At 49.4% G+C, this 26,359-nt stretch overlaps 2 protein-coding genes across 17 annotated transcripts in view; both read left to right on the top strand.

Moving 5' to 3' along the window:
- Nucleotides 1–8,482, top strand: part of Sun1 (Sad1 and UNC84 domain containing 1) — a 44,904-nt gene extending 36,422 nt beyond the window's left edge. For all 11 annotated transcript variants that reach the window (XM_047533580.1, XM_047533581.1, XM_047533582.1 and 8 more), the window contains 6 exons: nucleotides 761–1,015; nucleotides 1,598–1,682; nucleotides 3,838–3,953; nucleotides 4,843–5,010; nucleotides 6,539–6,631; nucleotides 6,943–8,482. In XM_047533580.1, coding sequence (XP_047389536.1) covers nucleotides 761–1,015; nucleotides 1,598–1,682; nucleotides 3,838–3,953; nucleotides 4,843–5,010; nucleotides 6,539–6,631; nucleotides 6,943–7,056 — 831 coding nt within the window. In that variant the 3' untranslated portion in view covers nucleotides 7,057–8,482. The remainder of the gene's footprint in view (nucleotides 1–760; nucleotides 1,016–1,597; nucleotides 1,683–3,837; nucleotides 3,954–4,842; nucleotides 5,011–6,538; nucleotides 6,632–6,942) is intronic.
- Nucleotides 8,483–10,251: 1,769 nt separating this feature from the next.
- On the top strand, nucleotides 10,252–26,329 carry Get4 (guided entry of tail-anchored proteins factor 4). Of its 6 annotated transcripts, none has more exons than XM_047533211.1 (10): nucleotides 12,102–12,263; nucleotides 16,046–16,229; nucleotides 16,480–16,558; nucleotides 17,357–17,438; nucleotides 18,611–18,760; nucleotides 21,165–21,303; nucleotides 23,137–23,277; nucleotides 23,370–23,445; nucleotides 23,587–23,659; nucleotides 25,151–26,329. In XM_047533211.1, exons 1-10 carry the CDS (start codon nucleotides 12,245–12,247, stop codon nucleotides 25,252–25,254), a joined length of 1,047 nt encoding a protein of 348 aa, XP_047389167.1. In that variant the 5' UTR covers nucleotides 12,102–12,244; the 3' UTR covers nucleotides 25,255–26,329. The 6 variants fall into 6 exon arrangements, with proteins under 6 accessions (XP_047389169.1, XP_047389171.1, XP_047389167.1 ...); XM_047533212.1 differs by having other exon boundaries at nucleotides 12,230–12,263; nucleotides 25,166–26,329; XM_047533213.1 differs by lacking the exons at nucleotides 12,102–12,263; nucleotides 16,046–16,229 and adding an exon at nucleotides 10,252–10,505 and having other exon boundaries at nucleotides 25,166–26,329.
- The last annotated feature ends 30 nt before the right edge of the window (nucleotides 26,330–26,359 follow it).

Raw genomic sequence — 26,359 nt, 5'->3', positions numbered from 1 at the left:
CTAAGTTTTATATTGACATAGTTTTTTGTTTGTTGGTTGTTTTTGGTACTGGGGCATTGAGCAACATCCCCAGCCCTTTTTATTTTTTGAGACAAGTTCTCCCTAAGATGCTTAGGGCCTCACTAAGTTGCTGAGGCTGGCTTTGAACTTGTGATCCTCCCGCCTCAGTCTCCTGAGCTGCTGGTATTACAGGTGTATGCCACTGTGCCTGGCTTGACCTGGTTTTTTCAACCAGGCCCAATATGTTGAAGATGAGTAGTTCTGTCATTCTTCTTCGTGCCTCACCCGTGGGGCTGCTGGCAGAGGCTTGTTGAGTGCAGACAGTGACTGAATGAGGACTCTACCTTCTTTCTTTAGTTTTGTGGTGTAAATTGCTTTTACACAATACTCAATTTCTATTCTCATTTAAGTGGTAGCTGGGCGAAATGGCACCCACCTATAATCACAGTGACTTGGGAGGCTGAGGCAGGAGGATGCCAAGTTTGTGGCCAACCTGAGCAATTGCAAGACCATGTCTCAAAATAAAAATGAAGAAAGGGCTGGGGTATAGCTCACCCCAGGGTTCAATCCCTGGATCCCCAGAAAGAAAGTATTTCAGCATTTTTGGAAGGGGCCTTAAGTTTAATATGAAGGGAAAAAATTGTGTCACATTTATATTAAATACTTTATAAAGTTATATGGTACTTCTGAGGCATCTATATTGTGTTGGTGTGGTTTATGTAAACAGCAAATTCACCCTGTATTTATTAATGACTGCCAGGTGGATTCCCAAGTCAGAGAAACCATCAAGCTCCTATTTTCCGAGGACCAGCAAGGTGGCTCCCTTGAGTGGCTGCTGCAGAGATTTTCTTCTCAGTTTGTGAGCAAGGATGACCTGCAGGTTTTGTTGCGAGACCTAGAGCTGAAGGTGCTGAAGAATATCACCCACCACATTACAGTGACAGGACGGGCCCCAACGTCTGAGGCTGTAGTGTCTGCCATGAGCGAGGCTGGAGTCTCTGGGATCACAGAGGAGGTGAGCAGGGGTGACAGCATTCAGCCTGCATAGTCATGAGACTGGATATCTGGGTGTCACATAGGCAGTCTGTGAAGCCTCATCCTGAGAATGGTCTCCAGGGCCATGTCAGTTCAACGAGGGGATGCAGAGGTGCAGGTGCAATACAGAGCCTACAAAGGCCTACTGTAGGCATGGTCACGTCCAGCTGCTTCCTGAAGCACTTTATACACTGAAACCTTTGATCCCATAGATCCCATCTACCTGTGTTGTGGTGTACTTTTTGGGAATTAGAGTTTTCAGTCATATACAAATTTCCCAGATTCCCACATTAACAGCTCCAAAATCTAATCCCTACTTTGTTTTCCTTGGTGGCGCCCTGGGGGAGATTTCTGGTTCAGCGACCTATAATATGTCTAAGTCCTAGTAAAGATGGTCTGACTCTTCTGCCCTTCCAATGGCACGGCCCTCGAATGCAGGACCGGAGCATCCCCTACCTGTCACCCCAGTGTACTGCACTTCTGGTCTTCGTTCACATCACTGAACATGACTTTTCTCTCCCACACTGGTGTTTGGACTTCCCTTGCTCATGTGTCTGTCCAGCAAGTGCGTGTCCTTGTGAACAACGCTTTGAAGCTATATTCCCAAGATAAGACCGGGATGGTGGACTTTGCTCTGGAATCCGGTGGTGAGTACACAGATATCTGAATCACCTGCTAGCAGGCTGGGAACTCAAAGTATTAAGGGACTTGGTGGAACATTGACCAATCTGAGAAAAGAGTGCAATTCTAGGCAAGTCCCTTGTGCGTTTTTCTCTCTGGACAGTTACCTTTTTGACAGAAGGGCTAAAACACTGGGCTGGAACACTGGGCCTGCATGCTCACAGGGCACATCCCAGAAGGACAGGAATGTGCTAGGCCCACATGCTTGCAGGGCACACCCCAGAAGGGCTGGAACACACCAGGGCTATGCATTCACAGAGCACACCTGAGGTTGGTCAGTGTTGCCGATAATGAGTATGGTGACTCCGCCTTCAGGAAAGATGATGAACAGGGCGGACAGTAGGAAAGAAACTGAGAGTAGAAGCATGTAGTATTATTTTGGTCTTCCAAAGTTGTGGTCTGTAATGTGTGGGAAATCAGAACTCTGGATCTATATATGCTGGCAGTAGGTTTGGGACTGCATGCCAGGTCAGCACACCAGCATTCTACAGATGCCACCTGGATAGCATTGGTGAGTTCAGGATGGTTTCGCCTCCATGGATAGTGCAGAAAATCTTGGTCTTCTGATACTTTTTTCTTTTTTTTGCAATACCGGGGATTGAACCCAGGGCCTCACATATGCTAGACAAGCCCTGTACTACTGAGCTACATCCCCAGCCCTTTTGGTTTTATTTTGGGATAGGGTCTTGCTGAGTTGCCCAGGTTGGCTTCAAACTTGTGTTCCTCCTGCCTCAGGTTCTTGAGTAGCTGGAACTATAGGTGTGCAACATGAAACCCACCTTGAATTTTTAAATTTAGGAATTGTAGATGGGGGCTGGTGGACTAACGTCTCTTGGGGGAGATTAGGATATTTTGAATATTCACTAGTGTACAGAAGGGTTGGGGAGCCTGCAGAGGGAATAGGGATTTTAATAACCCACAATCCGTTTTCTTTGGCTTATCCCAGGTTAGGAAACCTGGCAATGGAGGTCATGCACCTAACCCCATTGTTGCTAGAATAGCTGGGTTTGAGTCTGCACATTAACATCTCCTGGCTCTGAATGTGGTGGGTGAGCCCCAATGCTCCATAGGGACACTAGGCTCTTCATGTGCTCAACAGAAGCCAGCACTGATGTTCTTTGCTCTCAGCATGTATTATCTAAAATGTCTTTCTTTAGGGCATTGATTTTAGTTACACCTCTGAAATTCAACAACTTAGAGGTTACTCTGAGTTCAGAGGCATCAAGTAACATTTTAATCACATGGTTGAGCCAGTAGTCATCCTTCATTCTTGTAACCTTAATGGTCCTTACAGATTTGTATGTAATTAATTCAAAATCCTGGTGACCTGTGAGGCCCACCCAGGTTCCATCTGTCAGCTCTCAGCAATGTGTTTATGAAGACTCTTGTTTTTATTGATAGTAGAACATTTTTAAAAGGTATTTCAGTGGTTCTGAAAATCAGATCTCCAATTGCCACATCAAACACCTTTTTTTCTTGTTTAAATGTAAATCCTACCCCTCCCATCCCTTCCAGGGGACACTCACTGAGTTGGGGTCCTGTTGTACAGCCACATGAGGGCCCAAGGGCAGAGACCCAGGGCTGACACAGCTCTGTCTTATCTATTTGTTTGTTGCTGTTCCAGTGTCCTGTCTGCCCTGTTCCTATGGAGCAAACTGGACCTTCTTTTGCTTCTCTTTGTTTTGATTGAGATTATAGTTCATATGACATAAGCATCTTCATTTAAAGTGTACAGCCCAGTGATTGTGAGTGTATCCCAGTGCCATGTAGTCATTACCACCAATTCTGGAATTTTCCAGTTACCCTAAATAGACATATACCTATTTGGTCACTCCTGCCCCCCAACACTTTGGTTTTAATTGGCAATTGTCATAGCATTATCTTGCCCCTGAAGTAGTCCTCTGAAAGCTTACCTACCCCGAGAATTGGTGCTTGGCAGAATTCTTGGTTCTTCATCTAGAAGAATTTAAAAGGAGAGGAATAGGGCTGATCTTAATATAGGGCTATTTGTGCAAGTGGAAACTTGAGAAGCTCAAAGTACTCTGGGTAGTGCTTAACAGGCAGTGGTCTTTGCTGTTGGTGGTAGAGTCAGATAATGAAATGAACTTTACTTTGTTCCAGGTGGCAGCATCCTGAGCACTCGCTGCTCAGAAACATATGAAACCAAAACTGCCTTGCTAAGCCTGTTTGGAATCCCCCTGTGGTACTTCTCACAGTCGCCCCGTGTGGTGATCCAGGTGAGTAGGTGCTGACCATCTCCATATGGTGGCTGAGGTCCTTCACCCAACCGGGGCCCTGTATAGCATGGATCATGGGTAGGCAGCTCATGGGAGTTCATGCCTGAGGGTTCAGCACTTCCCTACTGTTCTAGTCAGCTTTTTATGCTGCTATGACTAAAAGGATCCAACCAGAACAACTATAGAGGAGGAAAAGTTTATTTGGGGGCTCCTGTTTTTAGAGATCTTAGTCCATATAAGACTGGCTCTATTCCTTAGGGCTCAAGGTGAGACTGAACATCATGGTGGAAGAGTGTGGCAGAGGGAAGTAGCTCACCTGGTGATCAGAAAACAGAGAGACTCCACTCTCCAGATACAAAATATATACCTCATAACCACACCCCCAATGAACCACCTCCTCCAGCCATACCCTACTACTTTAGTTACCACTCAGTTAATCCCTATTGGGGGATTAATTCACTGATGGGTTAAGATGCTCACAACCTACTCATTTTTTCTCTGAACCTTCTTGTGTTGTCTCACACATGAGCTTTTGGGGGATACCTCACATCCAAACCATAACACCTACCCTCCCTGGGCGCCACTGCCCGGGTACCTCCATGTGTTCAGCTTGGGAGATTTTGGGAAGCTTCATCACATAGGCATAATTGATTACATCTTTGACCATTAGTGACCAACTCAATCATCAGCACCTCCGCTTTTCCAGGGGAAAAGGAAGGGACCCTTGTAGGCACACAGTGTAACCACCTTTCCCTGTTTGCCTTCTGTTTTGTTCATGCAAAAATCCTTTTATTTCAGCATTACATTTTTTTTTTCTTAATGCTTCTGTTATTTAAGAGGTTGAGAGCTGATTCAGACTCTTGAGTTCTTGTGTTTTGCCCTTCCCTAGCCTGATATATATCCAGGTAATTGCTGGGCGTTTAAAGGCTCCCAGGGTTACCTGGTAGTGCGGCTGTCGATGAAGATCTACCCCACCACATTCACCGTGGAGCACATACCAAAGACATTGTCACCGACGGGCAACATCTCCAGTGCCCCCAAGGACTTTGCAGTCTACGTAAGTGCACCCAGATGCTGACAAATTTCCCTCGATGGGAATTTCAAAAGATGAATGACCAAAAGACTGATGGCAGATCTCCTCTGCCTTCTCCCTCTACTCTTCAGCTGAATTAGTACATTCAGTGTTTAGGAAGACATTCTGACACTTTTCCAGGGAGGGTCACTAACAAGTAGTGTAGCAATCAATGTGCAGTCCATATGCCATGCTTACCTGATTTGGTTAAATGTGCCTGCCTTTGAGAGCTGTGTTCTCCATCTATTAGTTCACTTATAAAGGAAGTTCTGACCATGTGTGGTGCTGAAGCAAGTAAATGATGAACAATAAAACAAATTTTGTTGCTTTACTTTTAAAATTTATAGAAATAAATAATCTAGTATTTGGAAAAGAGCCAGGTGCAGTGGTCCACAACTGTAATCCCAGTGAGTCAGGAGGCTGAAGCAGGAGGATTGCAAGTTTGGTCAGCCTTAGAAACTTAGTAAGACCCTCTCTCAAAATAAAAATAAAAAGACTGGGATATAGTTTTAGTGGTGGAGCACCCCTGGGTTCAATCCCCAGTACCAAAAAAAAAAATTCAAAAAGGACACCTACAACTCCAACACCTAGAGAAAGCCAACATTACTGTTGTGACTTTCCCCCCTTTTAAAAAAAATCTATTTTAGACATATTCACAAAACTTTGTTTTCTGCCATAAAAAAAAACCAAAATTTTGTCAGAAGCGTCTCTCTGTGGCCATTAGAGTCTCCAGGCATCTGTGAGTATAGGAGAATGCTGCCCAGCTGAGCCCATGGACCTATCGACTAAGAACACTTCCATGTCCCCTTTGGTGGCATGAGTGCAGTGGCTTCTGTCTGCACTTGTCTTTACACCAGATGCTCAGGGCTGTAGCAAGCAAGAGTGCAATCAAGGTGTGGAGTCACTGCACCAGCATGGCTCCTGTCTCTGCCAGCCCTGGGGCAGAATGCTTGTTCTTCTGGTAACTCTTTTCTGGAGATCATGTCCTCTCCTTAGTCACTGTCACTCTGTCACAGATAGACTCCCATTGTCACTCTCAGTTATGTATTTAGTTGCTCATGGCCTATAGCTTCTTTCATGGCATTTTTTTATACCTGTAAAGTTCTTCCTCATTATGAAATAGACATCAAATAGTCTTTTATATTTTCTTAGTTTCTATTTTTCATTGGGATAAAATGTATACAGTACAAAACTTATAGTGTCTCCTTGGGCTCATAGGAGCCTATAGTTCCCACTGGAGTGGTGAGGGCAGCTGTGTATTGGAGGGTTTGAGTGTGATCTCTGCCATTGAACAGTCACATCTCTGCTACCTGCATGCTTGTCTTGTTGGCCTCAGTCTTCCCCATCTGTATTATGGGAGCAGTCATACCTGGCTCTGAGGGTAACTCTGGTCATGGAAAGCCCATGACTGAAGCCTCCAGATAGGGCCTCAGCACTGCACATGGAGTTGAAGGGACACAGTCCTGATGACTCCTGTTTCCATTGGCTGATGACTACATGGTCTTGTTTTCAGGGGTTAGAAAATGAGTATCAAGAAGAAGGGCAGCATCTGGGACAGTTTACATATGACCAAGAAGGGGAGTCGCTGCAGATGTTCCATGCTTCGGTAAGGACTGGGGCCCTCGTCCCCTCACCGTCTCCATCAGTAGGAAGTCTTGTCAAGGGGCTCACAAGGATCAGCTTTGGGAAGAAGTCAGCCTATACCTCCCAGCTGTAGTGAGTTGTGAGCAGGTATTGGTGGTGACAGCAAGAGAGTCTGTGACTGGTCAGTTCTGAGAGTCTTTCTGAGCTTATGACTTAGAAAGTTCACATTGAAAATTCTAATTTCCATTGGCTGTTTCCTGTCAGATATCATACTAGGAGAAGTAATGGTGTCAGGCTGTTAGTCTGAAATACATATGTTTTTCTCAATTTTAGGAAAGACCTGACAGAGCCTTCCAGATACTAGAACTCCGGATCCTGTCCAACTGGGGCCACCCTGAGTATACCTGCCTGTATCGGTTCAGAGTTCACGGAGAACCCGCAAAATAAAGGATTCCCTAGTTTTGTACATGCTTGTATATACCAGAACTGCCGGAAACACTGGATCCTTGGGGTGAGGGCATGTGTAGAACAGTTAACTCGTCAGCCCTACAATAAGCATACGCAGTGGCAGAGGACCTGCACGGTGAGTCCTCACGAGCACTGCATGCCACATATGTGGTCCACAGAGAGCTCAGGGGCGAGTTCTCTGGAAACTCATTTGAATGTATGGTTCTTAAAGACACTCATTTTATTTGGGGGATCTGTTTTTGAACATAAGCTCTTTAAATTTCTTGACATCAGGAGCAAAGCAGGTGGAGTTTGACCGCTTTGTTGGACCTTTAGGAGGGCAGACACAGTCCATCTGTCAAACCCACACATGTTCTTTCAGGGAAAACCATCTCCTAGTTTTTGGATTCTGAACCTTCCATCAGGTAGGTTCTTTGTTTCAGCACCTAGGTTCCCCAGTTGGGTAGGGGCCGAGACATGACCTGTGCCTCCTTGGTGCTGACCAAGAGTGTTTTTCTGCTGAGGGTGGGAGTGAGGGTGGCCAGAACTGGGGGCCAGTTTGGGTCCCAGCTATAACACTCTCAGGGCTCAGGCGGCTTTTCCAGTTGGGATTGCAGCATGGACAGCAACTAAGAGATCTCACTCTCTGGTGTCCTTGAATGGTGTTGAGTTCTGCTTCGGGGGCAACACTAAGGCCCCTGACGCTCCAGGGCATGACGCCCTCACTGTAGAGTTCAGTCTTTCCTATGGCAGCGCTCTTTACTGGCTGTCAGTGGAGATTGGCTTTTATCCAACTGTCAGCTTTCTCACTTGACTCTTGTGAGACTTGTTTGGGTTATAATTAATATTTAATACTTAAGATTATTTTATGAGCAGACTTTATAATGGAGACATCTACAAGGCACTTCAAGTGTTACAGATGTTTTACTTTAAGAATTATTTACAATTTCTTGGTCAAGACAGCCTTGCCACACCATAAATGCTATACTTTCAGAAAAAGCATGGTGGTGCTCACTGGTCTCTGAACTTTTGTGTGTGCTGTACAGTCCTCAAGTACATCAGCCACATAGATCTGTGCTTTTGCTCCGAGAGTTGAACCGAAGCCCATGCAGCTAGATTGGGTGAAATGTGTACAGATGTTTCCTATATTATAGGTTACATATATAAGTCAAATTTCTTATATAAAGCTAAATTTGGGAGTTGAGGGTGGAGATATTTTGAATATTAATTTATTTTTAAAGATGCAAGATAGGACTTTGTGCAATGTATTTTTGTAAATGCTTTTCAAAATACTTGTCTTTGGTAGTGTTTCTTTTGCTGCCACCAAATTGATAAGATGCTATTGAGATGTTTGAAGAGTTTAAATTTTTAAATGTGCATGTGATATTTTAAATGAATAATAAATGGTATATTTCCTTTCTCAGTTTGCTCTGTCTCTGCCCGAGATTTGTGGGGAAGGGACAAGTAGGTTTGTGTGCTGAGAGTCTGAGGTCGGGTACGCTAGCACTGGTGCTATCCTCCAAGACCTGCAGTCCACACGTTCTCAGGGCACCTCTTCCTGCTTAGGGGGAGTCCACCTGGAAACAGATACAGGGTAGAGAAGGCCCTTAGGCTGGGGTGTGACTCTGATAGCACAAAGGCCAAGCATGCCTAAGGCTCTGGGTTCCATACCTAGCACCACCGAAAGAGACAGTCAATGAACCCATTGGGAAAAGAGGGACTGCTCTGAGAAGCATCCTGTCACTCAAGGGGGGTGCTGCAAAATACCCTAGGGACTCCTCCCACTTTTACACATGTAGCAGCATACTCACCACACTGTTAGCACCTTGCTTTCTTCCAATTATCAAATATATTTTGTAGACTTGATTCAGTGAAGACCTTGTTTTAACAGCCCTTTGGGTTTGTTTATATGTATCGTGTTGATTCCACTGTTAATTTATAGATATCAGTTTCCATTTCCTTGCTATTACAAACAATAGAGTAGCTTTGCTTTCCACTTCCAGTTACCCATGGCCAATTAAATGAGTAACTGGGATTAAGCAATTCTGGTTCTTTTAAGGGTCTGTATAATAAGCAGTGCTCACATTGTACACTGTCCTGCGAGAAAGACCCATCCCACTGGTTCCCATCCAGGCACAAGTCATCCCTTGTTCCATTTCCCTGCACTGTGCCTACTTCTGGCTGGTTAGTCACTTAGTGATTATCAGATGGACAGCTGTGGCATCACAGTGCCTGCGTTCAGGTGACCTCTAGGTAGTGCCTCATCACAACATGCCTGCATCATAGCGCCCTTGTTCTCACCATGCAGGCACTGCATCATCCTATATCCCCACTAGAAAAAAAAGGATAGCACAAGTAGACATGCGAGCAAGTCCACATTCATGTGCCTAACTCCCAATGCATTGCTGTAATTGAGCTAGTAATCTCTTACTATGCCCAATTTATAAATTAAAGTCTACGGGAGTGGGGTGTTAACAGTTCTTGTAGATTGTCTGCATTCCAGCACCCCCAGGTCTTGAGCCAGCCCCACAGATAAAAGGCTCACATGCAGCTAAGGTTCAGCTTAACCTATGGCCAGGCCACCCTGTCCCATCTGCCCTTGCTCATACTTCAAGGCCGGGCCATCCTGCCCCAGCCGTCACCCACTCTAACCCATGGCCAGGGCACCCTGTCTGGCTCCGTCACCGGGAATCGCAGGCTGCACCACAGATCCTTACACCTGTAGGGGCTGGTGTGACTGCTGCTCATCCTGGTCCCGGAATAATAGGCTCTCTGCCAGGAAAGCCCAAGGCGGCCTCATAAAAACATAGGCCTCTTTAATATTCCAAAAATGCTTTTATTTACTGTCAACGTGTTTGAAAACCCTGCGCCCAGGATCTCTGAACGGCGACTGCTTGGCTCCACCGCGGGAAGCTAGGGTTGGAACTGCCGCATCCAAGGGCCAGGGGCCGTACCTCCGTTCGCGCGCATTGTGTAGTGAGCAGCGCCCCGCCCAAACACGTGGCCGCTCCGGGCACGTGGCAGAGCCTCCAGCTCCACCCCGCTCGCGTTGCACAGCCCCGCCTCATGATCACGTGGCTACCCACGGCTCCACCCAGGGCACGTGGCCCCGCTCTGCTCACGCGGCCACCCTCAGGCTCCACGGCCCCTCCTTGGTCACGTGCCGCCCCAGCCGCCGGCTCGCGCGCGGCTCCTCGCGGCCACCGTAGAGGGCGTCGGGCGGGCGCAGGGACGGAAGCCGAGAGGCGCCGCCGACCGCGCCTGCGACAGCGTCAGCCCTGCGCGGAACGCCGGCCCATGGCGGCGGCGGCGATGGCGGAGCAGGAGGGGGCCCGCAACGGCGCCCGCAACCGCGGCGGCGTCCAGCGCGTGGAGGGCAAGCTGCGCGCCAGCGTCGAGAAGGGCGACTACTACGAGGCGCACCAGATGTACCGGACCCTCTTCTTCAGGTGGGCGCGGGCGGCGGCTTGCCGCCGAGGCCCCGCCCCCACCGCCCATTGGCCGCTCCGCGGCGCCCCGCGCCTCGATTGGTCTGCGCAGCTGCCTGTCCTGGCGGCCGGAGAGGGGGCGGCGGGCTCCGGGGTGCGCGGCGCGGCCTGCCTTACGCGGCCTCCCTTTCCCTTCCGTGGCCTTCGCTTCCCTTCTTCCCCTTCCCGAGCCCTACCTGTTCCTTCCTAACTTTCCTGTCGCGCTTCCCCTGTGTGCCTTTCCCACTTCGGTCTCCCTCTTCCCCGGCTTTCTCCTCGGGTCTCCTCTTCCCCTTCTCGGGCCTCCTTCTCAGGTCTCTTCCCTGGCCTCCTCCTTCCCCTTCCCTGCCCTTTTCCCCAGCCTCCTCCTTCCCGGTTCTCAGCCTTCCCCTTCCCCTTTCTCAGCCTCTCTTTCCTGGGCCTCACCTTTCTTTCCTGGCCTCCCCTTCTTTCCCAGTCTCTCCTTCATGGCCTCCTTTTCCCTGCTTCCCATACTCTCTCCATACTCCTTTTTCCCGGTTTTCTTCCCTTCTCACCTTCCTCCTCCCCTTCCTCCAACCTCTAGCTGGCCTCGCACTCTGTCCTTGTCACCCTGTTTCTTCCCATAGATAGATTGTGTCTTAGAGCTGCTGCTCCTAGGCTCCAGAGCAGGCCTCTCAGGCAGCCCTTTCTGCAGGCAGTCATGATCAGCTATTGGTCAGAAGAACAGAGGCCCTGGTGACCCGGAGTGTTGGGACAGTGACCACTTCCTGTTTTGGGGAGTCCCAGGTGTACAGTTCTCTGCGACTGGACTGTCCACTGGGCCTGGGGCATGTTTGTTGATAGCCTTGGCTTCAGCTCGCCCTGTACTGTGGTTTTATTCCTAACTGCAGGGCAGGACTGCCACTGTCCAGTAGTGAAGGATGTGGATCTGGCCTTGACACCTTTTAGCCTGCAGTTTTCTTTTAATAAACTTTGCTTTTTAGAGCAGTTTTAGATTCATAGCAAAATTGAGTAGAAAGTGGTTTCTACTACTCGGCGCCTCAGCTTCCCGCGGGCTAGAGCTGCCACAGTGGGGTGTTTTTCAGTTACCCTGTGTGTTCTCTGGACTGAACAAAGATACTGGTCTGTACAGTGGTTCCTCAACCTATGTGTGCTGTTGGACCTGGGATCATCTTAAGTGCTCTCTGGGCCCTTTCTCTTACTCACATTTGGGGTGCATTCAATCTTGAACCATGTGCCCAGAGTGAGCCGCAGGCAAGCAAGCAACTGGGTGGATACAGTGGGAGAGGACACTTCATCCAGGCCAAGTTTGGGAGTCCCCACCCTGAGCCTTGCCCTGTGCTGGAGGAGGAGAGAGCCCTGCCTCTGTCTACCCACCTGCTTGCAGCCTGGGTGAGGCCCTGGCCCCTTGTTTTCAAAAAGATTTTTCCATTTGTTTCTATCCCGTGTGGCCAGGATTAGAGGCCTTGGGTTTAGTCGTTGACTCTAGGCTTAGGGAGAAATATTAGCCCCTCCTTTGGTCTCACATGGCCTGAAGGACAATCTTGTTCTGGAATTTTCTGTGTACTAAACCCTGACACACTATAAACACAGGCCAGTCAGGTTGCGTCTGGTTTTGTAATTGTGCTATGAATTCCTTGCTTTTTTGAAATTTGTTGTTTAATTGCTTTAGGAAGAGACTTGCTTTTCCCTTTAATTGGAAGCTCTTTAATTTTACTGCTGGTAGAAATGAGACCCACATGCTTGGTAGTCACAGTGGTAAGTGTAACAGTTGAACTGTCACTGTCTCTGTACTTCCAAGAACCCTGGGTTGTCACAGTCCCTTTAATCTGACTGTTGAAGGAATAACCAAAGGCAGCAGGTGCTAGAGTTGACTGCTGCCATGTACACTGATGGCCAACTCCAGCCACACATCTGTGCACACTTGAAGCACTTAGGAGTCACCCTGACCTTTGCTGTTCTTGGGGATTTGTGTATAAATATTTGCCCAGTGACTAATCAGTAAAAATGGATCTTCTTAAAAATAAGCACCATGTTCCTTGTTCTGAACCAACCTTGCCGTGACTAGGGAGTTGCCTAACTTAGCATTTATGTGGTGAGCCCGTTGGTCCAGGGTATATCTCACAGTGACACAAGGTGCTGACAGGTGAGCTCTGCATCCTTGCTGCCTCTGGGCCACTTGTTTAGGGCTGACCTTTGAAGTTAGTAAGGAACCTGCTAACAACGCTGAGGCAGTGTAATGAGTGCCAGGCCCAGGGCCACTTCTTCTCTAGGGCCCTGGATATGTTTCAGAGCCTCTTTGAGCCTTGGCCTCCGAGTCACTCCGTTAACCTCACCCAGGAGGCCCATGCAGGGTAGACTATAGGTATTTGACTGTTGGAGTAGTCAATCCCCAAATTATGGGCTGGGGTTATGGCTCAGTGGTAGAGCGCTTGCCTAGTATAAGTGAGGCACTGGATTCGATCCTCAGCACCACATATAATAAATAAATAAAGATATTGTATCCATCTACTACTAAAAAGAAAAAAGAATCCCCAAACTTTTTTTTTTCTTTTCTTTTTTTTTTTTAGGTGCTGGGAATCGAACCCAGGGCCTTGTGCTTGCAAGGCAAGCACTCTACCGACTGAGCTATCTCCCCAGCCCCCCAAACTTTTTTTTTTAAAGAAAATACTCTTAGCACTTATTGACTAATTTTGTTTTTTAATCCTCAAATTATACTAGAGTTTCAATGTCTTTTTATCAGTAAATATATGCTTGCATGTTTACATTTAAGTGTTTACATTAAACATTCATTTGGATGAACTTTGACGTTTGAACTGACCCAGAATCCTGTCAGGAGCAAGCTGTCAGAAGTTTCTCCTCTGCCTTTGTGAGGCCTTACTCTCCTCCCCTCCCCCACCCAGCCCCCAGGCATCCCCTGTCTGCTTGGTGATTGCAGTAAAATTGCATTTTCTGAATTCTATAGAAGTGGAATCATAGTGTGTACTCTTTTTTTTTTTTCTTTTTCTCTTTTTCTTTGTGTGTGTGTGTGCGCGCACAGGCACGCGCTCAATTTTCTGAATTTACTAAGCATAATTACTTTGAGACTGACCAGGGTTGTAGGTCATTTGTATTGCTTTATGGTATTCCCCTGTGGATGTCAGCATACTGTTTTGATTCAGGTAGAGCCTATATCAGTTGAAGGTGGAGGACGGGGAAGGAATGGGCAGCCTGATAGTGTCTGTCCCACAGATGTTGGGTGGTTCACCTGGCTGCCTTGGATCAGTTTCCTTCTATCTCAGCTCCCTGGGCCTCTTCAGACTCTGCCAGGTCAGAGGGGGAGTTAGTTTTGCAGGCCTGTTGGATTATCAGCAAAGTCAGAAAATCTGTGTCTTTGGTGACAGCTTTGCCAGAGTGGCCACAGTGCCACCTTCCTAGTCTCTGGGTCCTCACTGTGGCTGCAGTGTTTGCAGATTTGCTTTCAGGTGTGTTTGAGAGGCTGCTCCAGGAGGCTGACTTGCAGTGGTATACTGCCTGTGTGGTTCCCGTCTTCCCTTGGCCTCTGCCCCCTTTCCCTGAAGGAAAGTGGGCCGTCCCGCTGCCATTCTTCCTGAGACTTGTTTGGAGACTTGTTTGGATTGCTAATTGTGGCCCATAGCCCTATGTTGCCTCTTAAATCACATAAATGTTGAAAAAGGAAATCCACAGCTCATTTCTGCAAATACAACCTCATGCAGGAGGCAGCTGCACACTGGCGGTTATGATGTTGGGTCTTGGAGCTTCTGGGCTGCCAGCAGGCACTGGCCATGCTTCCCTCAACTCTCCAGTGAGCTCTTGTGGGGCTGGGCAAATCATGAGCTCCACCTGTCTTACTGACACCCGCATATATTTATCACTAGTGTTAATGCTTGAATTTCCGTGTTCTACTTTTTCAACTAGTAAGAGCAAAGTAAAGCAGTTCTTGCACTGATGCAGTAATCTGTGGATAAGATGCTGCTGTCCATTTTTGGCTGGCACCAACTTGGAGTGTTTGCCAGCAATGCCAAGTCCACCTCTGTGTGGGGATGGTGCAGTGCCCTTGGTCTTGGAATTTGTGTGATGTCAAGCATTGCTCAGTGTCCAGTGGGCAGGACTGTGTGAAGTCCTTAGGCTCCTGGGAAGGCCAGCTGCTCCCGGCTCACCTGTGACCTTGGGCGTCCCCCGCCCTGCTCAGTCACCCAGACACAAAAATTACTCTCAGCTCCCAGCTGCAGTGGAGAAAGACACTCATTCTTAAGGTTGCCCGAGACTCATTTTTTACCATCTTTCCTTGATGTGGCGACAGGTGATTGCTGCAGGATGTGGGTGACAGTGGATGGTTCCAATGCTGGATGCACAGATCCTTAACTGTTACCTGGCTTTCTCTGCCCTCCGTGAGCTCGCAGTGCCTTGCAGGGAGGTGGCTACAAGTGCACAGGCTGCTTTCACCAGCAGCCCTTGAGGCAGATTCCCTTTTCCCAGGAACTTGGCTCATTTGCATCTCAGGGAACTATTGATCTGGATTTCCAAGAGGTCATCTCTTGCTGGGCCTCAGAACTGAGTCTAGAAGGCTATAGACCCGCAGTTACCATATGGTTGATGGGGTTCCGTGTCCCTGCAGATGGCAGTGCAAGGCTGCCACTTTTGACCACAGAACATGTTTTCTGAAATGCCCTGTAGCTTTCCCAAGCAAGGAAGGGTCTGGGCGCTGGAAGGTTCGTGGCTCCTCTGTGATCAGGGAACTACTGGTAGGGCCACCATAGTGTGACCACCCTTGGGAGTAATGCTGAGAAGACTGATCCGTGTGGCCTGCAGGCTGACTGAGGCTTCCTTCTCAGGGAGTTGGCTTTGCCTGCTGGCTCCACCCCAGCCCAGCAAGGTGGGGTTTCTCCTGGGACCTGTCCCCTGAGGGCTGTGGTATGCTAGCCGGGGTTTGGCTGTGGGCCTTTTCTGTGGTTGATTGGATAGCAAATTGTGCGTCCCCACAACTCCTTTGTACTGGTCATGGTGAAGTCACACTCGCAGACATGAGTTGGGTGTCACTGTCCTTCTTTCCTGTCTGGGGCAACCTACTACTGCTTGAGGATCATGTGTAGTTTGGTTTGTTTTTGAACATAGCTTTATCCCAGGGGACTTTGGCTCAGAGATACTGGGCTTGTTTTCTGATGGTAATGAGATGCTGATAGGGAAGCGAAGTGTCCCAGCGTCAGCTGGGTGAGTGGCCCTAGGAAGCCAACTCCAGTCTCCTGCAGTAGGGGCTCAGGCTGTCTGTGTCTCTCCACACTGTCCAGGAGATAGACCTTCATCCTTTGTGTTGACAACATCATTCTGGCCACTCTGTCCTCTGTCCCCCGTCCCTCTGTCCCTGAACGATGAGGAACCAACTCTTCGCAGTCTCCTGTGCTGTGTAGGGACCTGTACTCACCATGGGATGGGGACGCCTCCACAGTGCAGCAGGGAGGGAGACCATGAAGCAGGCTTTGGAGGACACTGGCCTGTGGCTGGATCAGAGTCAGGGCAGTCACAGGTGTCATTGTCCCCAGTAGGCTCTGTCCTGGAGCCCCACTGCCCCTCAGCTTTCAGATGGATGATATCTGTCTTCCCGCTCCTTTGTGGAGCACCTGCACAGGCAGGCCTGCACCGAAGATGGAGTCAAGCCCTGCCTTCATTACTGGAAATCCTGAGCTGCCTTAGGGGCTGCTTTTCAGCTCCTGCCTGTGGGCACAGGTGGGCCTGCTGTGCCCCTCCACTGGCAGCCTGACCTGTTGGGTGAGAAGCAGCTGGGCCAGGGATGCAGCTCCTGTGGGGAGGGCCTGCCCAGCAAGGTGGCTCTCATTCTTTGGGACTAGTCTAGTTTACATTCTCCACCAATGGTTGAACATATTTAGCATGAACGTCTGCACCCAGCTAGGTCAGCATGCAGTGTCTATAGGGTACACTCCTGGGCTCCCTGCTCACACATTCCTTCTCTTTGCAGATACATGTCCCAAAGCAAACATGCAGAGGCCCGAGAGCTCATGTACTCAGGAGCATTGCTCTTCTTCAGTCACGGCCAGGTAAGCAGATTTGCCCCTTCCTGTGTGCTTTGTTCTGGTAGGAGAACCGAAATGAGAATGGCCAAAGAAAGCCCTGGTAGAAGGCAACAGGACATCCGTGGCTCTGGCTGCAAATGGAAGAAGGTCCTCTGTCCCTAACTGCAGATGCTTTACACTGAGGGGCCTGTTCCTTTGGGCCATTCATGGCTGGTATCTCAAGTGCTGGATTTGTGGGTGTTGGGGTGTTATACTACACGTTTTCTTTTTAATTTTTAGGTGTAGAAGGATACAGTACCTTTATTTTCTTTTTTATTTTTTTTAAATTTGAACATTTTATTGCTCCAATTTCTAGTAATCTATTATTAGGTACCCAAATTTTTACTGAGGTATATTCCTTGATGGTGTATTTATTTAAGTAAGATATATTATAACTGGAGGACAAGAAAAAATTGTTTAGCTACATTAGAAACCTTTATTTTATTTATTTATTTATTTTATGTGGTGCTGAGGATTGAACATAGTGCCTCACTTGTGCTAGGTGAGCACTCTACCACAGAGCCACAGCCCCAGCCCTGCACGTGTAATTTTGATCTAAACGGCTCTCTCCATTTTTTATTTGCTCCAGGGCTGGGAGCTTTGTGATTGGGCTGCATGACTGAGTGGTCTGCATGCAGGACAGGGGTCCTCAGTTCCTGTTGGTGCTGGTGTGTTCATGACTGCTGTCTGTAGAAGGAACACCACCAGCTGGTCTTGTCTGAACTCCTCTGAATGACTCAGGTCTGTTTCTAACTTTGTGAGTTTTGTTTATTTGTTTTGTAGCAAAACAGTGCTGCAGACTTATCCATGCTAGTCTTGGAGTCCCTGGAGAAGGCAGAAGTGGATGTGGCCGATGACCTGCTGGGTGAGGACCCCTCTGTGTGACAGGCAGCCCCATTGTTCTGATGTAGCACTTCCCTAGTTACTTCACCCCCTTCAGTGCCCTTGTGTCAATCTCTGGTGCTCCGGGGCAGATCTTGTTCTGGAGGTAGCTCCTGCCCAGTTGGAGTGGCCATGCTCACCCAACTGGCCTGCTCCAAGTGCATGGGCAAATAGCAGGACATACAGAGCATGACAAAGTCTTGCCCCTGCTATGACAGTCAGAGAGGTTGGTGCCCTGTGACCAGAGACTAGACTTGTTGTTCTGTCCTGTGAGGTGAGTGTGCAGTTGGTAAAGCCCTTCTGTGGTCTGCTGGAAGACTGGGGAGACCCCGCTGCCTCTCCTGCTCTCATGGCTGGAGGAGGGAACACTCTGGACCCCCACCTGGTGCAAAAGCCCATCCCTGGCTTGCTTCAGAGCTAGCTCTTCACCACAGCCCACCCTTCCTAGCATGACCCAGGTAGGTCACAAAAATGAAAGGTTACTTGTCTGTGGCCCTTCGGGACATGCAGCAATAGCAGACAGCCGTCAGTTGGAGTGACTCTGGATAGCTCTAGAGTCCATAGGACGCACATGGGGGACACCCACCAACTTATCAGTGGCTTCTTTGCATTCTTTTGGAATTAAATAATTGTTTTTTGTTTTGTTTTGTTTTGTTTTTTTGTACCAGGGATTAAACCCAGGGGTACTTAACCACTGAGCCACATCCCCACCCCCCTTTTTTTTTCTTAAGACAGTCTCATTGAGTTACTTAGTGCCTTGTTAAATTGCTGAGGTTGGCCCCAAACTTGGAATCCTCCTTCTTCAGCCTCCTGAGTTGCTGGGATTTCACGTGTGAACCACTGCACCCAGCTGGAGTTAATATGTTGGTTTTGCAAGATGCACAGCACAAAAAGCAGAGCAGTTTTTTGAGTTCAGTGGGTTTTTTGTTTAGTTTTGTTGTTCTGCAGATTAAACCCAGGAGCATTCTGCCACTGTGCTATACCCCCAGACCCTTTTATTTTTTATTTTGACACAGGCCTTAGCAAAATTGTCTATGCTGGCCTCAAACTTGTGATCCTTCTGCCTCAGTCTTCCACATCACTGAATTACAGTTGTGGCCACTGCCCAGTTCCCTGGTGTTCCTTGGGATGAGGGTCTGTTTGTGTTGTTTTCAGAAAATCTGGCTAAAGTATTTAGTCTGATGGATCCAAATTCTCCGGAGCGAGTGGCTTTTGTATCCAGAGCCCTGAAGTGGTCCAGTGGAGGGTCTGGGAAACTGGGCCATCCCCGGCTCCACCAGCTGCTGGCCCTCACCCTGTGGAAAGGTAGGCCTGGGGTCCTCCACTGTTGAGGGGTAGCAGCTCTGCAGCAGGGCTGGCCAACTTGCCTCTCCCTGGCTGGACCAGACATTTCTGCCTGGTACTGAGCTGCCCTGGGCGAGACGGCACTGCTCCAGGAGGAGCATCAGGACAGTAGCCTGGGCTGCCATCTTTGGCTCTAACCGCCAGCCCCTACGGAGCATTCAGATCCTTGCTTAGACTGCTTGTCCCTCCCGTTCTTCCTCCAGGAGCAGCCCCTCCATGGCCTCGTTCTCCGGTTCTTTTCTCAACAGTTCATTTTCTAATGAGGTGTTTGTGGCCTTATTTGACCCATGGGGTGGGATCATGGATGTTTTGCTTAGGGTGGTCAGTGTCTCTGCTCAGGGACTGGAAGAAAGCACTCAGTAAAGGTTTCCATGACCTGAATGACACAGTTGCAGGGATGTGATAGTGGCATTCCTGAGGACAACTGGTATCTGGGGCCCTGGTGCTTCCACTCTTGGCCTGCGACTGTCAACAGGAGGGAAGGCTACATTGGTGGGCACTGGAGACGGTAGGGTACAGAGCAATTCTTCCTCTAAAGCCCTGGGGATTCTGAAAGATGGGAGAGAGTGGCCTCCAGGTAACACAGATTACTTTTGTGAGTGAGACCTCAGGCAGCAAGCACCTCCTAGGAACAGTTGCAGGCTAACCAGTGGCACCGTCTTTGGATCGATGTTCGTGTCAACAACCTGGGTTGCACTCCGCCCTCTCGTCCTCCCGGCTGACAAAGCCGGGTGCTTATCACGGGCCATGTCCTGTTGACAAAGGGATTGGCAGCCCCTGTCTACCAGACACTGGTAGCCCTGGCAGGAGGAAGGACCAGTGTTCTGGTATGTCAGGGACAGCCTTTCCCTGCTGAGAAGCAGAGTCTAGAGAACCACCTAGGAGCAAGCCAGTGATGGTGACTTCCTCTGGGGATGGGTGAGGTGCTTGTCCCTAGGTCATGGGGGTTCTGCAGTATACTCAGCACTTGCTGGGAGCTGGGAACTGGGAGCAGGACCAGCTCACGTGGGGCTGCTGTCCATCACAGCCCCACTGTGAGCATTGTCACTGTGTGAACCAGAGTTGATTTTGTGCTTGGGCTTAGGTATGCACTGTCTTCTCTTGTGGAGGCCCAAATCCAAGAGGTTATTTTGGACGGTGCTAGGGGACAAACAAGACAAGTAGAAAGAGACATGACTCCACATAAGTCTCACTGCCCTGAAGACAGCTCAGGGGACAGGGATCCAATGTCAGTTCCTTTGAGGTAGGGGAAGAGATACTCTGTTACTCCCAGTTCAGAGGACGGGAAGGGCTCTTAGGATGGCATTGGGTCAGGGGTGGGAAGGGCACTCTTATGGGTCCACCAGGGTTAGTAAGCCCAGAGTGGGGTGTGGGTGGCAACGAGCAGGTGTGAGAATTGGGTGACCCAGCTAGGTGTGGTGGCACAAGCCTGTAATCCCAGCAGCTTGGGAGGCTGAGGCAGGAGGATCATGAGTTCAAAGCCAGCCTCAGCAATTTAGTGAGGCCCTAAGCAACTTAATGACACTCTGTCTCTCAAAATAAAAAATAAAAGGCTGGGAATGTTGCTCAGGTGTTGAGCACCCCTGGGTTCAACCCGTTACCTAAACAAACAAACAAAAAAGAATTGGGTAACCCACAGGGTCCTTTGTGGTATCTGGGATCTATATGAGAGAAGAGCTCAAGGTACTATTTTGGAGGAACTCATTGTTAGGATTTTTTTAAGGTTCTTACATGGTTTTTTAAGTTGCTTGTTTTTGGTGGTGTTTTGTTGTTTATACTGGGGATCAAACCCGGGGGTGCCTAACCACTGATCCACATCCCTAGCCCTTTTTATTTATTTTGAGACAGGGTCTCATTAAGTTGTTGAGGCTGGCCTCGAACTTGGGATCCTCCTGCCTCAGCCTCCTGAGTCACTGGAATTACAGGTGTGCGCCACTGTGCCCATCTTAAGTTGCTTGTTTATAAAGAAAAGCAGTGGGTTGGCAGTCTTCACAGTGCATACCCAGACACATCCATCAATCAGGCACCTTCAAGTAATCAGATGGATCAAATATTAGTCATTTTTTTGTCCCGCCTCATGTGCATTTATGTTTTGGGTAGCAGCTTCACACAACTTGGAGAATTGAGGTCTTGCTGGGGCAACCTCTGCTCTTCAACTCTCTGGCATTTGTTATTTGAACACAAGGAAGTTGGGGGTGTCGGTGTGAGCAGTCCTGTTACAGTCAGATGAGCCTTGTCACCAGTTTTCACACGGTTGTAGTGCGTTGGGGTGTGCACGTGGAACACAGTTGGGGACCAGGGAAGGTGGAACCTTCAGCAGTCTCTGTGACATGTCTGTCTGCCTTTTTTTCTTTTACCTTTGAAGAACAAAACTACTGCGAATCTCGGTATCACTTCCTGCACTCCACTGACGGTGAGGGCTGCGCTAACATGCTCGTGGAGTACTCTACCGCCCGGGGATTTCGCAGTGAGGTGGACATGTTCGTGGCCCAGGCGGTGCTACAGTAGGTATTTCGGTGTCGCTTTGCGGTATCTGCACCTGCGTTGCCTCCCGGGCTTCCAGAGATGGACTTGAGTGGACCACAGTGTCCCCAGGCTGCAGCATGCTGGAGGGAGAGTGTTGGTTTACTAGAGCTGACCACAGAGCTCACTTGTCACTCACTCCTGATCACTGCTCACAGTGTATGTCAAGGTGTCATAAATGTTGAGAAGCAGGAGCTCTCTTTCAAGGGCTGTCTTCCCAGCTCTTCCCTTGGTCTCCATCCTTTCAGCATGTGGACAGGCTCCTCCACTGCCTCAGCAGCCCTTTGTCAGGGGGGTTTGTAGTCTGCTCTGGCTGGGCCTGCCTGTCCCATGGCTGGTCTTTTTTATTTATTCAAATTTTTTTGATTTTTTAAATATTTTATTTATATATATATATATTCTAATTAGTTATACATTACAGTACAAAGCATTTGACAAATCACACATAAATGGTGAATTTTTCCTTTGTCATGATGTAGAGGTACACAGGTCATGTAGTCATATATGCACACAGGGCAATAATGTTCGATTCTTTTTTTTTATATTTTTTGGGGGTGCTGGGGATTGAACCCAGGGCCTTGTGCTTACAAGGCAAGCACTGTACTAACTGAGCTATCTCCCCAGACCCATGTTCGATTTTTTCTACTGTCATTTCTACCCTCAATCCACCTCCCTTTCCTTCTCTCCCCTGTTTAGTCCAAAATACCTCAATTCTCCCCCAAACCCTTATTGTGAATTAGCTTCCACATATCAGAGAAAACATTCAGTTTTTGGTTCTTTGGGATTGGCTTATTTCACTTAGCATGGTACTCTCCAGTTCCATCCATTTACCGGCAAATGCCATAATTTCATTTTTTAAAGCTGAGTAATATTCCATTGTGTGTGCGTGTATGTGTGCGTGCGTGTGTGTGTGTGTATCTCACAGTTTATCCATTCATCTGTTGAAGGGCACCTAGGCTGGTTCCATAGTTTAGCTACCCCACAGCTAATCTTGAAGGTATTTAAACATGTTTAAGAGCTGACAAAGCCTCCTGGCTGCTCACTGGTGACACAGGACACATCAACCAGTGCCTGCCCCTTCCGACTCTTCCTCTCCCTGTGATCAAGTTCAACTGCATCTCCGCACAGGTGGTGTCAGGTAGAGTCACAGAGGTCTACAGATGCTTTAACATCATCCACAGCTGCAAAGCCCTGCCATGCACTTGTCATTGTTGACATCTGTGACTTTAAAATTGAGTTGTTCAGACTAAGACTCCCCAACCCAGCTTGGCCATGCACAGTGCAGTTTTTTCTCTGGGCTGGGCTTGGCACTGCCTCATGGCCTCTGAGCTCTTTCTCCTTGACCTCTGGAGCTGCTGAGGGAAGTCCTCCCTGAGCGAAATCCAGGCCTGTCCAGCACCCCATGAAGCATCAGGCTGTAGCCACTTGTGCTCCAGCCCCGGCACATGCTCGAATGCATAGGGGCAAAGAGGCCATGCTTCAGTGGGTTCAGCAGATGTGGGCTCAGGTTCTGGCCCCATTTCTTAGCCTGTTGACTTTCAGCAGCTGTGTCCCCTTCCCAGGCTTAATGTTCATCCCCCAGAAGGTGTAAAAACCCATGGTGTTGGTGTACACATGAGGGATGGCCCAGGATGCAGTCCTGCCGGGCCCTTGAACACAGCTGTGGTGCCCCCTCAGGATCCCATAAAGCTGTGTCCTGTGTGGGTGCTGGTGTGGACCAGGACAGCAGCTTAAGGGGTTCAGGTCCTCCTAAGCATCTGTAGAAACAAGCCTTCCTGCAGTATTTCCACCCACCAGGGTTTTCTTATTTCCAGGTTTCTCTGTTTAAAAAACAAAAACAGTGCATTGGTGGTCTTCACAACATACACGCAGAAGCACCCATCAATTGAGGACGGGCCGCCATTTGTTCAGCCCCTGCTCAATTTCATCTGGTTTCTGCTGTTGGCCCTGGACGGGTAAGTCTGTCTGCTGGTGTGTGCGGGGTGAGCCTGCGCAGGCGCCATGTGTACTTCTGTCACTGGGAACACATTTCTGGTTCTCATTGCAGTGGCAAGCTGGCCGTGTTCACGGTGCTGTGTGAGCAGTATCAGCCATCCCTCCGGAGGGACCCAATGTACAACGAGGTGAGGACTCTTCACTGTCAGGTCGAGGCAGCCACCGAGAGGAGGGAGCCTTAGTATATGGGTGGCCCCTGGGGGCCCTGAGGGCTGGGGTGGCCCTGCCTTGCCTACAGCCTCAGTGACCCAGTGCTCTGCCTCTTGCAGTACCTCGACAGGATAGGTCAGCTGTTCTTTGGCGTGCCGCCCAAGCAGACTTCATCCTATGGAGGCTTGCTAGGTAAGCTCTGCTGGCCTGCAGTGGGCTCCTCACCGGCTCCCCTACTGGACCCTGTGGAATCCTAGGCACATTCCCACAGTTGAGCTGTGAATGGCCATCTGCAGGGAACCCTCTCCAAGGGCTGCAGTTGAAGGTACCTTCTAACCTGCCATTGAAAGTCTGGCTGTCTGTGTGCAGGCAGGCCAGACTTCTGAGTGTCCCCCTCCCCCCCATGAGGCAAGGCAGTGCAGTGCTCTGTGAAAGCCTGATTTATAATCTTGATACTTTAAATGTTTTAATTGTGTTGTTTGAGTAGTGAACCACATTTCCCAGGGTTCAGAAGGACAGAGCGCCCACATCCCAGTGGCTCCCTGCCTGGTCTCCTTGCAGCACAGTCCTACCATTTCACTCCTGGCAGAAGCAGCTCTGCAGGTGCCAGGGCACACAACTGCTGCCCCTCACCTAGCAGGTGGCTCCAGGCTGTACCTGTAGGCCGCACTGCACGTACTCTTGCCAAAGCATTGAGAGGATGATTAGGCTCTGCAAGCACATAGCTGTGTTGGCAGCATTCTTATGTGACGACTATGTGTCGCATCTGGCCAGTACGCATCTGTGGCTCAGATGGAGACAACCAAACTCCTCTAGGGCAGGGGCTTCCTTGTGAGACCCTCTTAATGTTTGCTCCCACTTCGTTATACTTAAGCTCTTCTTTTTCCTTTTGGCTCTCATCTCTCTGGAGTTTAGCTTTTCCTTTTCCTTCTGGCCTTCAGCTGTGGAAAAGAGACTTTATTGACCATGACAGGTGGGGGCAGAGGCCCTGTTGTCCATGCTGGGTCCCTGTGGCATTTCACCACCCTGCCGTCCCTAAGCCCCATCAGTGGCCTGGGTGAAGAGGTGGCATGTCACCTGCACATGTCTCAGCTTGGGAGCACAGTGTGGTTCTTCATGTCCTTCAGGCTCTACTTCTGCTCACTCCTGGCTCTCCATACTTGACTGTCCCCAGTCGTGAGGTCAGCATGCACTAGTGTCAAGGTGAAGCTGGAGGTACAAGGAGTCTGTGTCTTAGGCTGGTTGTGGCACTGCTGAACTCTGGTTTGCACTGCTCCCTTGTGAGGTGGAGGGGACTTTTCAGACTTAGACGTGGCGTGTGTTGGCAGTGATGGCATGCACAGGTGACAACAGGGAATAGCCTTTGAGGCTTTGCTTTTGTTTCCAGGGTGCAGTGTGTGGCCGTTGCATAGCTTTCTCCCCAGCTGGAAACAGTCTTCCCGTGACCTCAGGGGGACTTGGTGTTCCCTGTTGGTGAATGCTTAGGGTCTTTTTTCCCCATCACATTTCACACACAGGCCCGAGCCTGTCTCTGAGCATCAGCACTGCGTCCTTGAGGAGCCCTCCTGGGCACAAGCTCATGAGGCTCTGCTTATCCCAGCAGCATACTAGAGGCCTGGCACGGCCAAGGGCTTCTGGGGCAGGGCCAGCAGCTACCTCGCACCTGTGCCACTGTGGCTACAGTGTCTCTCCTTCCAGGGAACTTGCTGAGCAGCCTCATGGGCTCCTCGGAGCAGGAGGAGGGGGAGGAAAGCCAGGACGACAGCAGCCCCATCGAGCTGGACTGAGCTGCCGGCCTGCACAGAGACGCCCACGGTCGGCACCACCGGACAGTTTCAGGAGCCAGGCCCAGAACGCGGCTCCTCACACCCAGCGGGCTCCTGGTCTGTGGTTGGCGGGGCCGCCTATGTGGCGTCTGTCCCTATTTATGTAAGGTGGCTGAGGGCTGCATGGTCCGCCTGTTACTGCGTGGCCAGGACTCGAGACCGAGGCCCAGGCTTCTGTGGGCGACCCGTGTCCCTTCAGCTCAATCACAATAAAGCGCAGGCCTTGCTGCGGCGTCCCTCTGCCGTCCTTGTCTCTGGTTCCTTGGGGAGGGCTGCGGGATGACAGGCAGCCTATCGTCAGTGACTAGACAAGTTGCGCCCAGCGTCCCCGCTCCGGGCATCCAGCACAGCCTATGACGTGCAGAGGAGGCAGTGGCCACCAAGACTGGAAATGAGCCAGCCTCCTGAGGTCTCGTAAACGTGCGCGAGTTTCTTGTTTATCTTATTTTGTTTTGAACACGGGGTCGTTTTGCAATCATGGTGTACTTGCCCCCTTCACAGGTGGGACGGGTGAGCTGTGGGGTCATCCTGGGGCTCCTTGCAGATTGGGCAGCAGCTGGCCAGACTGAATCCTGCATCGTCCTCGGCCGTAGCTATGGGCCCAGTGGTGCCCTGGCATGGCCAGCAAAGCTCCTCTGTGCAAGTCCTGAGCCACAGCCCTGCTGGTCTCTGCAGGCACCATGCTGCCTCTCCAGAAATGCCCCTTAAAGAGGGGTACTGTAGAACTTTCCACGTCCTTCATGATGCAGTATTTATTTTTACTGGGTGATGGATTTCTTTGACCTAATGTTTCAGGTTTTAACCAAATAACCAGTCCAGGAATGAGCAAATCTGTCCTTTATCACTTATAATATTCCACATGTTACCAGTATAATTATAAAGGGAAACACTTTATTTTTTCACGATTAAGAGTTGTAGATTAATACACAGCGATCCTGCATGGGAAGGAGGGAGATGTACGTTATTTACTGTAAAAATGGAATTTAAAGGAAGGCTTGTGTCAACTGTTGAGTATAAATAAATCCTTTATACTGGGCTTCGCAGCACTGGTCCTTTCTGAATGAGC

The sequence above is a fragment of the Sciurus carolinensis genome, chromosome 18 (assembly GCF_902686445.1).
Source record: "Sciurus carolinensis chromosome 18, mSciCar1.2, whole genome shotgun sequence".
Classification (NCBI taxonomy): domain Eukaryota; kingdom Metazoa; phylum Chordata; class Mammalia; order Rodentia; family Sciuridae; genus Sciurus; species Sciurus carolinensis.
The sequence above is the reverse complement of the archived record's forward strand: the minus strand, read 5'-3'. Positions and strand labels throughout refer to the sequence as shown.

Bases quoted from the DNA above. Each gene is read 5' to 3' on its own strand.
- Get4 (XM_047533211.1), top strand. The intron at 17,439-18,610 runs GTGAGGACCCCT...TGTTGTTTTCAG, and splicing joins TGTGGCCGATGACCTGCTGG to AAAATCTGGCTAAAGTATTT. The intron at 18,761-21,164 runs GTAGGCCTGGGG...TTACCTTTGAAG, and splicing joins GGCCCTCACCCTGTGGAAAG to AACAAAACTACTGCGAATCT.